A 12,786-nucleotide genomic window follows, 5' to 3' on the forward strand; every position below is an offset into this window, starting at 1 on the left:
GCAAAGTATAGAATATATAAGCAAATATGAACCTAAAATATAGAAATTTAACATCCAGTACCTGCCAGAGAAGGGAATCAATCCGTAAACAGTAACATGGTGCAAGAAAAGTTCTAGATGAAAACTAAACCAAACCTTTAATAAATTGCTGTATTTGCAATTTATCATTGATAGTGTATAAAAACTGCATAACTGCAATGCTGAGCAGTACAGGAGAAACAGTAATAAAGAATCAACTGAAAGTGCATCACTAAACTATATGTACGAGCATTAAACAATTTTGTCAAAGAAAGCATACCTTATGGCGCATCTGGGAGTGGGTAGTCACATGCTGGAGGACAGAGGGGGGTGGACCTACTCCACTTGGGGCCCCAAGCCCCCCCGTTCCACCTACAGCACGTCCCTCCACCACGCCCGCCAGCCCACCGCCCTACCATGACAATCACAGAGTCACACATGCACCACACTCGTCCCACCATGTTAACAAAACCTTTCAAAACTGGTATGTAATTTGAAAATTTTCAATGTAATGCTATAAAAGGGAACTATACTCTAAAGAATGACTTCAAAGCACAACAGTGTTGAAAAGTTTTGTCAAACAGAATTCTAATGTATTTCACTTAACTCTAAGTCTGGAAGGGGAAAAATATTAACCCAGTATGGTATTGTACAGTATGTATTCTCCTTGGGAAATATTTGCTGAAGAAAGGGGAGGACTCCCTCAATTCCACCTCATGAATGCATCGTAGTGAGGAAGTCAAGGTATATAAAGTCTATCCAAGCATGCCAGACATTCAGCCAAGGAACATTCTAGTCTAAAATATCTGATAACTGAAAACCAGTTTTTAAATATTTACAATTAAAAATTAAGACCTTTATTTTACATTAATTTCAGTCACCGAATTCACTGAAATATGTAAAGTATAATTACATAATTACACTCCCTATAAAGACTAAGTGCACCTTCAAACAAGGCAATTCTTGAAAAAAAAAAAAAAAAAAAAAAAAAAAAAAAAAAAAAAAAAAAAAATATATATATATATATATATATATATATATACACACACACACACACACACATATATATATATATATATATATATTATATATATATATATGAAACAAAATAGTGCTCCCCCACTTTTAGCCGGTATGAAGTTCCAGAACCAGCCACGGAAATGCAAAAATACTCACTAAAAATTCTTATAACTAGCTTATAACTGCAAAATACCGAGTGCCCAAGATACTAAAAAATTTAAAACTGTCTATTTTAACAATTCACTGCTTAATTCTATATTTCAAAAAAAAATTTACCTTAAAATTTTCATACTTAAACAATTTAATATCATTTCAAACAAAAATAAACCCCAATCCATCAACCCAAAGATCCTAGGACACTTCAGATTAATACCCTTTTACAACTGTTACTCTAAAGTATATACACCACCTAAAATGCTTATAACAATTATTTACTAATTTTAAAATATTAAAATTAATGTAAACAGCAAAATATCTTAAAATGTTTAATAGAAATTAAAGAAATCTTTAAATACAAATTAAATAGTACTGAAGTATTAATCCTTTGAAAATTATCACTAATTCACATCTTTTTTATAACTGCAGTTCATTCACTAATTACTGTATTCTTTCATATTGTGAATGTGACTAGATATTGATTTTCATGATAAAAATAATTTACAGCATACTTATAATGTAGTTATGTATCTATTAAGCTCACTCCAGGTTGGGCCCCGGACTAAGCATAATAGGTGTACGATTCTCTCTCTCTTACTGTAAGATGTATTTGAAATTATATTGCTGTAAGTTTTTTTTATAATAAAGCATTTATAATAAAGCATGTTGTACAATTATTTAAAATATTTGATAATTATCTTCACTTTATTTTCCAGTCTCCTTTAACTGGAAAATGAAATTAAAATAATTAGTGAAAATTTTAAATATTGTACAATATGATTTATCATCAAAAATCTTTACAGCAATATAATTTCAAATACATGTTACATTACCCCTGAGAGAGAGAGAGAGAGAGAGAGAGAGAGAGAGAGAGAGAGAAGAGGAGAGAGAGAGGAGAGAGAGAGAGAGAGAGAGAGAGAGAGAGAGAGAGAGGAGAGAGAGAGAGAGAGAGAGAGAAGAGAGAGAGACGAGAGAGAGGAGAGGAGAGACGAAGAGAGGATGAGAGAGAGAGAGAGAGAGAGAGAGGAGAAGAGAAGAGAGAGAAGAAAGAAGAGAGAGAGAGAGAGAGAAAGACAGACCTATTATGTTCTGTATGAGGCCCAACTTGGAATGAGCTTCAACAGATGCATAATTACATTATAAGCATGATGTAAACCATTTTTACCATAAAAATCAGTATTCAGTACATACACAATATAAAAAAGTACAGTAATTAGTGAATAAATAGTGTTGCTTTCCAAAGAAAAAGCAAATTAGTAATAATTCTAGAGAAATGGTCAATAGAAATAATTTGCAAATTAGTGACAGTTCCCGTAGAAAAGTGAAACATGTAAAACCGGGGGACTACTTCACAGCCTACCATAATGACTTCTAAAGTATTAATACCATCTCTTTTGAATTCATTCAATAGAAATGACTTTAAGAAGGCTTACTTTCCAATCTCCTATTCATTACAATATCAACCCTCTTGCGCACAGACCAAAAATATATGGGTGTAAGGTAAAACGACTTTTCCCCCAGGCCGTAAAGAACATGCACATGGAAATGTTTTTTGGTAAAATTCGTACATCGAAACTATAACTGATGTACGCTTCTGATTAGTGTTATGACGTTGGGAAATGATTGAATTATTTCCTAAAGCAATCAGAACATCTTTACGAGGCTTAGAAATGATAAAAATGATGAGATGAACGTGAAACTTTAAAGAAAAATCCGATAGATTTTTTGGAAATAATGAAAAATATAATTAGGTTTGGGGAGTTTGTTTTATACCTAAACTGTCTATAAATGTTTGATCCTTCACATGGACGCAATAATTTTGCTATAAGTGTGTTTGCTAATGAAGCTGTAATTGATTAAAAAATGCAAATTTTTTATGGATTGCAATTTTCAGATTTTCCAACCTACTTGTGTTGACGTTTTGTATCGTAGCTAAGTAAGCTAGCAGCACCGGGTTTGCATTTTCTTCAAGATTCATCATCTATGATTGACGCCTCTTTTTTCGTGAATTTTTCCCGAAAATAACTTATGTATTTACAGAAAAAATGATTGACGCGCTACATGTCATCAGATCACGAGGGTTCAGAAATAGTGAGAAAAAAAATTTCCCTGAATATAATGAATGCCGTGAACATTTTTTGAAACTGGACCTATACTATGCTAATCATAAGAAACAGATACAGGATACAAAAAAGATATCTGAATCAACAATGCCTTTATATATTCTACTCACGAAATTATAAAAGCTAAGCCAAACAAGATCTTTACTTTGATAAGCAACTGACATAAATATTCACAGTAAACCTTAGCTTTTGCAACCAAGTACTCAGCTTGAGTAGTATGACTGATTTTGCAAAGTTATCCAGATGGTGACATACTGGGACGGCCAGGTATGTGCAGATAATTTTGTACTAACAGTATAGTATAAACATTTAACGTTATACAAATTTTTCAACAGATTTCAAATTATACTACACCTATACATTTTATTATTTACATAAGTGTATCCTAATTTTCAGGCTATTTGAAAAGACAAGTTTTCATTCCATGAAGACTTTGGCTACCACCTATTCTACCCATTTAAAAAGTACTGAAAGCAGGTACTGTGAAGAAGAAAAGAACTTAACATTTCATGCAACACTTTTGGATATTTTCAGTTTATCACTGTCCAAACCTTTAGTTTTCTTCTCTAAACTGTAAAGCCGACAGGGCATGATGAATTAATGTGGCAGAGAAGGTTAAGTGCTCAGTTCATGCTTCTATAACTTTTAAAATACAATCTTAAAAGGTTTTCTCTAATTCAACAGTGGCAAGGAAATGTGCCTTTTTCCATGTAAACTTCAGATATCTTTTCCTACATCCTGAAATATAACAATTCCTACTACTGATTGCTGAAGAATAAAAGATGTGGAAGTATGTTAAAGAATTTTCCCCGAAATAAAATAGAGACATTAACAGCACCACAACTTGACGCATGTTACAATGCTGTAAAATGCTGTTAACTAATATGCCAAATCATTTTTCAAGGCCTTCCCTTCTGTGGGTTCTGCTACCATATGCAAGTTACTAAGTATGTTACAATCATACTTTCAAGTTTCAAGGAATATTTATGGCATTGGAACACCAACAACAAAAGTACTGTAGCTTTTGGACAAACCACGAAAGTATTAGGCACAGAAATTCTAACCAGGAATTTGTTGAGAGCCTATAAAATACTAAAAAATGTAACGACCAGAATCCCAATCATGGAAACGACTAGCAACAACACTCAGAAGAGTTGTGGAAATATGAACAGAGTCTGGATCATTTATGAACTATAACAAACAATGGCACAAAACAATCCCCCTTAGTTATGGATGACAAAAACAATTGTTTACAGAACACATTAACAATTTACAAAGATATTAATTATAAATAGCCTTATTCTGTGTGAAACACATCCAGGTGCACCAATCTAAAGAGCAGAACAAAGATCCCTCTGCACATATGAACACTATAACTCCATCAGGCACTGAGTCAACACTACTACTCGTTCTTCTGCATTATGGGAAGGGCAGAGAGGAACTGAAGATTATAGTTAATGATTTGTATGTAAACATATTTTGCAGTAAAAATTTTTTTCATTACAAATCCATTAATTATAACCATTATCATATACATATATCCTGCAAAGCAGAAGAAAGCAGACCATCATATTGATAGAAGTGAGGTTGCTTCAGGAGATACCTCAAAGTGTGAAATGAACTGGGATGGCAATGAGGATTCCAAAAGGTTCAGAGCTATTTCTGCTGTGACATATTAGGAGTCATCATGGGAATTCAATATTCTTACATCTGAAAATTATCAAGGACTTGTCCCAGAAGTCCAAATAGATGAAACGCATAGACTTTGAGGCCACTGCAAGTCTGGCATTCTACAACTGGGCAAACAGATATATCAACTGGGTTATAGCTACCCAAGAGCCTTGGCCATGTGCAAGTGAAGAAAAATCTAGTCTTCACTAATGAGGATATCCACTACTGTGCAAATACCCTAAATGAAGAGAGGCATAATGGAGATGGCATGCCTTTCTGCCAAAGTAAAGACATCCATGTTCAGCAGGTAAAGCAATTCCAGCCTAGTGATCCTTGCTTTCTTAGGCACAAGTCAGCAACAAATGCTTAGAGGAACACCTGGAGTTCTAGAAGTGGAAGTACTTGCACATCAAGAGGCCTGGATCAAGTGGTTCAAGCAGCATTATCAGCAGGTTCAATCAACAATTCCACTAAATAAGGTCAAAGGATATCAAAGTGGCCTTCTAGGAGCTAACTGAATTTATGAGTAACTCAGCAGTTAACAGTGACAGACAGCAGCATATCCACATGTATTTAAGTTGCAAAAGGAAAGTGAAGTGAAACAGTACTACCCGATCGACTTAACTAAGAGGTCTTGTCGCTACTGAAATTGATGAAACTGGATGTGTTCCTTACAAAATAAGACTGTATATGATCAATAGGTTTGAAATAAAATGCACACACACACACACATTTTCACATCACACATATATAAAAGATGAACTGATACATAATAATAATTAAAATAATTTGCATAACATACCGACAGCCCTGAATATTAACCCTGAATCAACAAGGGTGTCATTTTAATATAATAATTTACTAGTCCTGTTGTCTGACTACAGCACTACTCATTATCCAGCACTGCAATATTCTCAAAACATTAGTAAACCACACTAGATTAACATTGCACTCAACACCTTTATTATTAAATAAATCAACAATTTCAAAAGCTGGCTGTTAACTATTCCCCACAACAGAGAACAATCTATGTCTCAATTACAACACTCACCTGGGAAGCAGGTGCAGTTGCCAAATTTGCTGAATAAGCTGGTACCGAGTGGTGGACAGTATGCATGTCGATTTTACCACTGGCATAACCTGTAAAGGAAAAATTTTAAAAATTGAAATCTTACAGCCAAACCATTCTCCAAGTACAAGGGAAAATCATATGCATATAGTATAAATACTCAGCTACATACAAAATATTCAGCTTTGTAATAAAGGTTTGACTAACAATGTAACTCTTAAGATCTTTTTAATCATTAAAATGGTATTTGTTATGATACAATAAAGTTTTTTATTGCATACTTACCTGGCAGGGTATATATATAGCTTTTATCCTCTTGACGCACTGGCAGAATTCAAAACTCGCGGCAACCGCTAGTACACTGGTAGTTCAGGTGATGGCCACCCCGCTCCCGTGGCGCTGGTACTTGGAACTATTCCCGTTTTCCTCGATTTTCTCTGAACCCTGTCTCCTGAGGGGAGGAGGGTGGGAATTTAATTATATATACCTGCCAGGTAAGTATGCATAAAACTTTATTGTATCATAACAATACCATTTTTATGCATGACACTTACCATGGCAGGTATATATATACGCTGATTGACACATTTGGAGGTGGGTCATAGACAGCAACATCGTCATAATTCAAAAATTTAAACAAAAATTTTTAGAACTATGTATTATGTTCCTTACCTGCTAAGGTAGCTGACTTCGTAGGTCCCCTCGCCTCTTAGCCTGCTAAACCTTAGTAGCTCTCAACTAGGACGTGACCTGTTTGTTGAGAAAGCTAACAATAAGGGCCTGACAACCTGGACGTGACCAATTCGTTGACAGAGAACCTAGCCCTCATTCACCACGGGCATTCATGCTAGGAAAGTTAGTCACCTGAACCACACACACATATATACACACTAATCACCAGACTGAGTTGGTCTTTTTAACCTCCTCAGACAACCATAAAAACACTATAACCTAATTAAAATAAAACCTCGCATGTTATTAGGTTATGGGGTGGAAACTCCTTTGCCCAGTACTGTACCTGAGGATACATACGGGCCTAACGTTGACAATTATCAAAAGTTGTCTTCACGTCTCTAAGGTAATGCGAGGCAAACACAGAGTTTGTCCTCCAATACGTTGAATCTATAATGTCCTTGAGGGCTAAATTTTTTGTCTGAATGCTAAGGACGTAGCTACTGCTCTCACCTCATGAGCTTTAACTTTAATTACAAACGAGCATTCTTCTGACAAAGCAAATGAGCATCTTTAATGACTTCTCTTAACAAAGAAGCCATTGCTTTTTGTTTTTTAGACATAGGTCTAGTAGGATCTTTAACAGAGCACCACAGAGAACATGAAGTTCCCCTAATGCTTCTTGTTCTTTCTACGTAATACCGTAAGGCTCTTACTGGGCAAAGAACCCTTTCTTGTTCTTGACCTACCAGATCAGCCAGTCCTTCAATCTCAAAATGATCTTGGCCATGGATGCGAAGGATTCTCATTCTTTGCTAAGAACTCCTGTTGAAACGAACAAACTGCTTTGTTGTGCTTCCAGTCCTATTTGCCTATGTCAATAGCTTGCAGCTCGCTAATCCTTTTAGCTGTAGCTAAAGCTACTAAGAAAATAGTTTTCTTAGTTAGTTTCGCAACGGTGCACTGCCCATAGGTTCGAACTTATCCGTTTCCAAGAATTTGAGAACGACGTCCAATTCCAAGAAGGGGGTTCTGCACAGTCGATCCTTCTTTGTCTCAAACGATCTGAGGAGATCTCTAAGATCTTGCGTCATTGGACAGGTTTAAACCTCTGTGTCTAAACACTGCAGACAACATACACTTATAGCTTTAATCGTCTGATTAGCCAAACCTAGTTCTTTCTTCAGGTATAGCAGGAATCTGGCAATCTGAGTCACAGAGGTACTGGATGAAGAAATCTTCCGATTCTTGCACCATCTACGGAAGTTGTCCCACTTCGCCTGTACACTTTGATAGTCGATGGTCTTCGTGCTCTTGCCACTGCCTTCGCTGCTTCTCTAGAAAACCCCCTCGCTCTGACAAGTCTTTCGATAGTCTGAACGCAGTCAGACCCAGAGCGAGGGTGTTCTTGTGGAACCTGTCGAAGTGGGGTTGTTTGAGAAGATCTACTCTCGTGGGTAGACTTCTCGGGGAATCTACTGTCCATTCCAGTACCTCTGTGAACCACGTTTGGGCCGGCCAGTATGGGGCTATCAGGGTGAGCCTTGTTCCTCGACTTTCCCTGAATTTCTTCATTACCTTTCCTAAAATCTTGAACGGGGGTGAAAAGCGTACGCATCTAGCCCCGTCCAATCTAGTAGGAAGGCATCGACTGCGACTGCAAGAGGGTCCGGGATCGGAGAACAGTAGTTCGGTAACCTCTTCGTCGCCGCGGTAGCGAAAAGATCCACTACTGGAGTGCCCCAAAGCTTCCACAGTCTCTGGCATACTTGACGATGCAACATCCACTCCGTGGAAAGCACTTGTCCGTCCCTGCTCAACAGATCCGCCCTGACGTTCTTCTCTCCCTGAATGAACCTGGTGAGCAGGGTGACGTTTTCTTTCTGCGACCAAAGAAGAATCTCCTTCGCCAGGTTGCAAAGAGACAACGAGTGAGTTCCTCCTTGTTTCCGTATATACGCCAGAGCTGTGGTATTGTCCGCGTTGATCTGCACTACTTTGCCGCTGATCCACGGTCTGAACGCTTTCATAGCCAAGAAGATCGCCATCAGTTCCTTCCTGTTTATGTGCCATGCCTTTTCTTCTTCGCTCCAAAGGCCTGACTCCTCCCGAGGGCCCAGCGTCGCTCCCCAGCCTGCGTCTGACGCGTCGGAAAAATAATATCCGTCTGGGTTCTTCTGCTGGAGTGACGTACCCTCTGACAACCTCTCCGGCACTAGCCACCACTTTAGTTCCTCCTTTATCTTTGGAGGAATTGGAAACCGGAAGGAATCTGGTTGCGATCTTCTTGGCCAGACTTCGTTCAGAAAGAACTGTAAGGGCCTCATGTGAAGTCTCCCTAGTGAAATGAACCGCTCTAGCGAAGAGAGTGTCCCCAGCAGGCTCATCCACTCTCTCGCTGAGCATTGGTCTTTCAATAGGTTAATTCTCCACTTTCCGTATACACATGGTCTGCCTTTCGGGTGACGGAAAAGCCCGAAAAGTCACTGAGGATATCCGAATCCCCAAATAAACTATTTCCTGAGATGGGATCAGTCGTGACTTTTCCAGGTTCACCATCAGACCCAGCTGCTGGGTTAAATCCAATGTTGACATTCGTGTCCTCCAGACATTGCTGTTTTGATTTGTGCTCTTATGAGCCAATCGTCGAGGTAGAGAGATACTCTGACTCCTGCCAAATGAAGCCACTTCGCCACATTCGTCATCATTCTTGTAAAAATTTGAGGCGCCGTGCACAGCCCGAAACACAGGGCTTTGAATTGATAAATCCTTCCCTGGATTACGAATCTCAGATATTCCTGGACCTTGGATGAATTGGAATATGGAACAAGTACGCATCCTGAAGGTCCAGTGTTACCATCCAGTCGCCCTGGTCGTACCGCTGCCAGTACTGAATCGTTCGTCTCCATCGTAACTTGGTCTTTTCTACGAACAAGTTTAGCTGGCTTACGTCCAGTACCGGCCTCCAACCTCCTGATGATTTCGGTACTAGAAACAAACGGTTGTAAAAACCTGGGGATTCGCAATCCAGAACCGTTCTATTGCCCCTTTTTCCATCATGGGTGACGACCTGATGCCAAAGAGCCTCTCTCTTCTCTAAATCGATGTAGTGAGCCCCTAGGGCTCTCGGAGCTGTAGCGAGAGGTGGTTTCTTGAGAAAGGGGATCTTGTACCCTTCCTTCGCTACCTTTACGGACCAAGGATCCGCTCCTTTGTTTTGCCAGACTTCCCAGAAGTCCAAAGTCTGGCCCCTACACAAGTCTGGAGGACTTTTGACTCATTGTTTCGTTGAAGTTTAGCACCTCTTTTGGCTGGAACTCTTTTCCCTCTAAATGCTGGGTCGGAGAGAAAGTCCTACCCCGAAAGGGCTGCTGTGCTGTCTTCGTATCTTTCGTAGTCTTCTTCATGACCTTAGAAGGTAAATACTTCCTCACAGATGACGTAGAAGATCTTGGGTAGCCTTCTGAGTGAGGGAGAGGAGATATGTCCTTAATGATCTCTTGAGGGAAGAGCTGTCCTGACAGGGGAGAGAACATCAACTCCGACTTTTGCGCGTTCGACACTCCTTTAGCAGCGAACGAGCATAAGAGATGTCTTTTCTTCAAGACGCCTGCTGTGAATATTGAAGCCAATTCATTAGCTCCATCTCTCAAGGCTTTATCTATACAGGACATGATGCTTCTCGACAACTCGGATACTGACGACTCTTCCATCTCCGAAGTCCGAGCCAGGGCCCCAACGACCAGTCAAGAAAATTAAATACCTCAAAAGTCCTAAAGTCCCAAAGATACCTTTGAGTAAATGGTCGAACTCCGAGAAGTCCACCACACTTGGCTGAATGCAAAGCATGTCTACGGGAGCTATCCACTATGTTGGAAAAGTCTCCCTGGGAGGAGGCAGGTACTCCCAGGCCAAGACTTTCCCCCGTAGCATACCAAACACCAGACTTCGAAGCCAACTTGGCCGGAGGAAATACAAAAGAAGTCTTCCCCGACTCTTTCTTCTCCTTCAACCACTCATTTACTCGTTGAAGGGCTTTCTTGGCCGAAATGGACAAAGTCATTTTCAAAAACGACGATTTCTTGGCTTTCTTCGTCTTTGAAAATTGCGACAAAGGCGATGGCGGGCCTGAAGGTTGAAAATCTCCTTCAAACAGAGAAAGAAGGCACTCTGTTAGCCTCTTGTAATCCGAAGAAGGTGCTTCCGTCTTGTCCTCTTCCGCACTCTCCGCAAATTCTTCCTCCTGCGAAGAAATATCTTGAAAACCAAGATCCTGCTGACTCTCCAATTCAGAGTCCTTATGCAGCTCCTGTTTAGAAAGCGACACAGACTCCCTATAAAGCTCCTCTCTTCCTTGTCGAGACAATGTTTTGCCTTGCTGCCGCCTGCGTCCTGCGTCCTCCTGAACGTATGCGTCCACCATGCGTCCATCACTTCTCCTCTTGCGTCCTGCGTCCTGAACTTCGTCCTTCTTACAGGACGCACTGCGTCCTGGATCGCGTTGTACGTCCTGCGTCCTCTTGGAGGACTTAACCGGGAGAGACGAGTCCTTACGTCTAACCGAAGGTTGTTCGGGGCTTCTCCCATGATTGCCAAACATTACTGCCAATCTCTGCTGCATATCCCGCAGCACCTCCTTCGTCCCCGCCTCCTTACGAGACTCCTGATGATGAGGAGATCGAGGACGCACCGGGCTCACACGAGGCGGCGAGCGAACTTCCAGCCGACGTGAAATCCTCTTCCTTTTGATAGGGATCATCTCTTCATCCTCCGATGAAAACATCTCAGGGCTACTCCACCCTTCCTGGTCGAAAGCCCTTTACCTCCTGTGAATGAGGACGGACAGTATGACCTCTTGAGACGGACGCGATACCTCCGCGAATCGTCTGCTCCTTCCCCGAGGCTGAACTATCCGAAGAATAAGGCACTTCCCAGATCGCCTTTTCTATAGCGTACTGCAGCAGCCTGGGACGTTTCAACAGGACTGCCTGAAGGGACGCCTGATCGCATGTCAACCCCTCTCGCCTCCCTTCGACTGTCGACATGCCTTCTCCCTTGGGTCTGGAGCTTGACAGAGGTCTAGGTCTAGGAGCCACGAGAGAGCGATCAGACGACCCCCTCCACAACACTGTCACCAAAACACTTCCACTTTGTCCTTAACCTTACCCGTTTAATTTGGTCTCCCATGGACGCAAGGGCAGCGAACACTTTCACTATTTGTGGATCCGTAGTATCCTCAGATACAGCAACTGGAGCAGGAGAAACCTGGGGAAAAAGGTTCTACATCTACATGTGAATGAGCTGGAGAGCACATGCAAGGAATCATCCAAAGGTTTTACTCGAAGATCCCGATCTTTCACTCCTAGATACAGATCTTCTAACCCGATCTTTTTCCAATCTCTCCACATACTTCATAAGAGCCTTCCATCTTTCTCATTCAGACACTGACATTCATTACACCTATTGTCCCACGTACATACAAACTCACGACACTTCTTACAAATAGTATGTGGATCTACCGATGATTTCGGCAGTCTCACCTTACACCCTTCTTTCACACAAACTCTAAACATACTTCCTGAATCAGACATACTAGACAAATTCAAAACAATTGCGATTGCCACTCTAACTTCCTGAATACGATACCAATATCCAAAAAGTCAGATAACGAGCAGGAAATTCCAACAGAGAACCAACAACGATGTTGCCGGTTCGGCTGGGCAGAGAAAATCTGAGGAAAACGGGAATAGTTCCAAGTACCAGCGCCACGGGAGCGGGGTGGCCATCACCTGAACTACCAGTGTACTAGCGGTTGCCGCGAGTTTTGAAATTCTGCCAGTGCGTCAAGAGGATAAGCTATATATATACCTGCCAGGTAAGTGTCATGCATAAAAAATACCTTTAATATTGACAGGGAATTTTTAAGAATCTGTTAATATAAACAGTTTTTCAGAATCAAGTGCGATTTAAAAGTATGTAATAAGGGTATGTAAGGGAGTGAAAGAATTCTATCGTGCAAGTACTACTATAATGTATTCTTGGCCATCCATGGCCTGA

General features: G+C 40.4%; 1 protein-coding gene across 6 annotated transcripts in view; it reads right to left on the minus strand.

The window, feature by feature from the left end:
• Window positions 1-12,786, minus strand: part of LOC135197233 (paired amphipathic helix protein Sin3a-like) — a 107,353-nt gene that overhangs the window by 61,704 nt on the left and 32,863 nt on the right. For 5 of the 6 annotated variants that reach the window (XM_064224322.1, XM_064224321.1, XM_064224318.1 and 2 more), the window contains exons 3-4: window positions 6,040-6,128; window positions 299-430 (exon numbers count right to left, since the gene is read on the minus strand). In XM_064224322.1, the coding sequence (XP_064080392.1) occupies window positions 299-430; window positions 6,040-6,128 (221 nt within the window). The remainder of the gene's footprint in view (window positions 1-298; window positions 431-6,039; window positions 6,129-12,786) is intronic. The other variant, XM_064224323.1, reaches the window with a different exon arrangement.

The sequence above is a fragment of the Macrobrachium nipponense genome, chromosome 18 (assembly GCF_015104395.2).
Source record: "Macrobrachium nipponense isolate FS-2020 chromosome 18, ASM1510439v2, whole genome shotgun sequence".
NCBI classification, from domain to species: Eukaryota; Metazoa; Arthropoda; class Malacostraca; order Decapoda; family Palaemonidae; genus Macrobrachium; species Macrobrachium nipponense.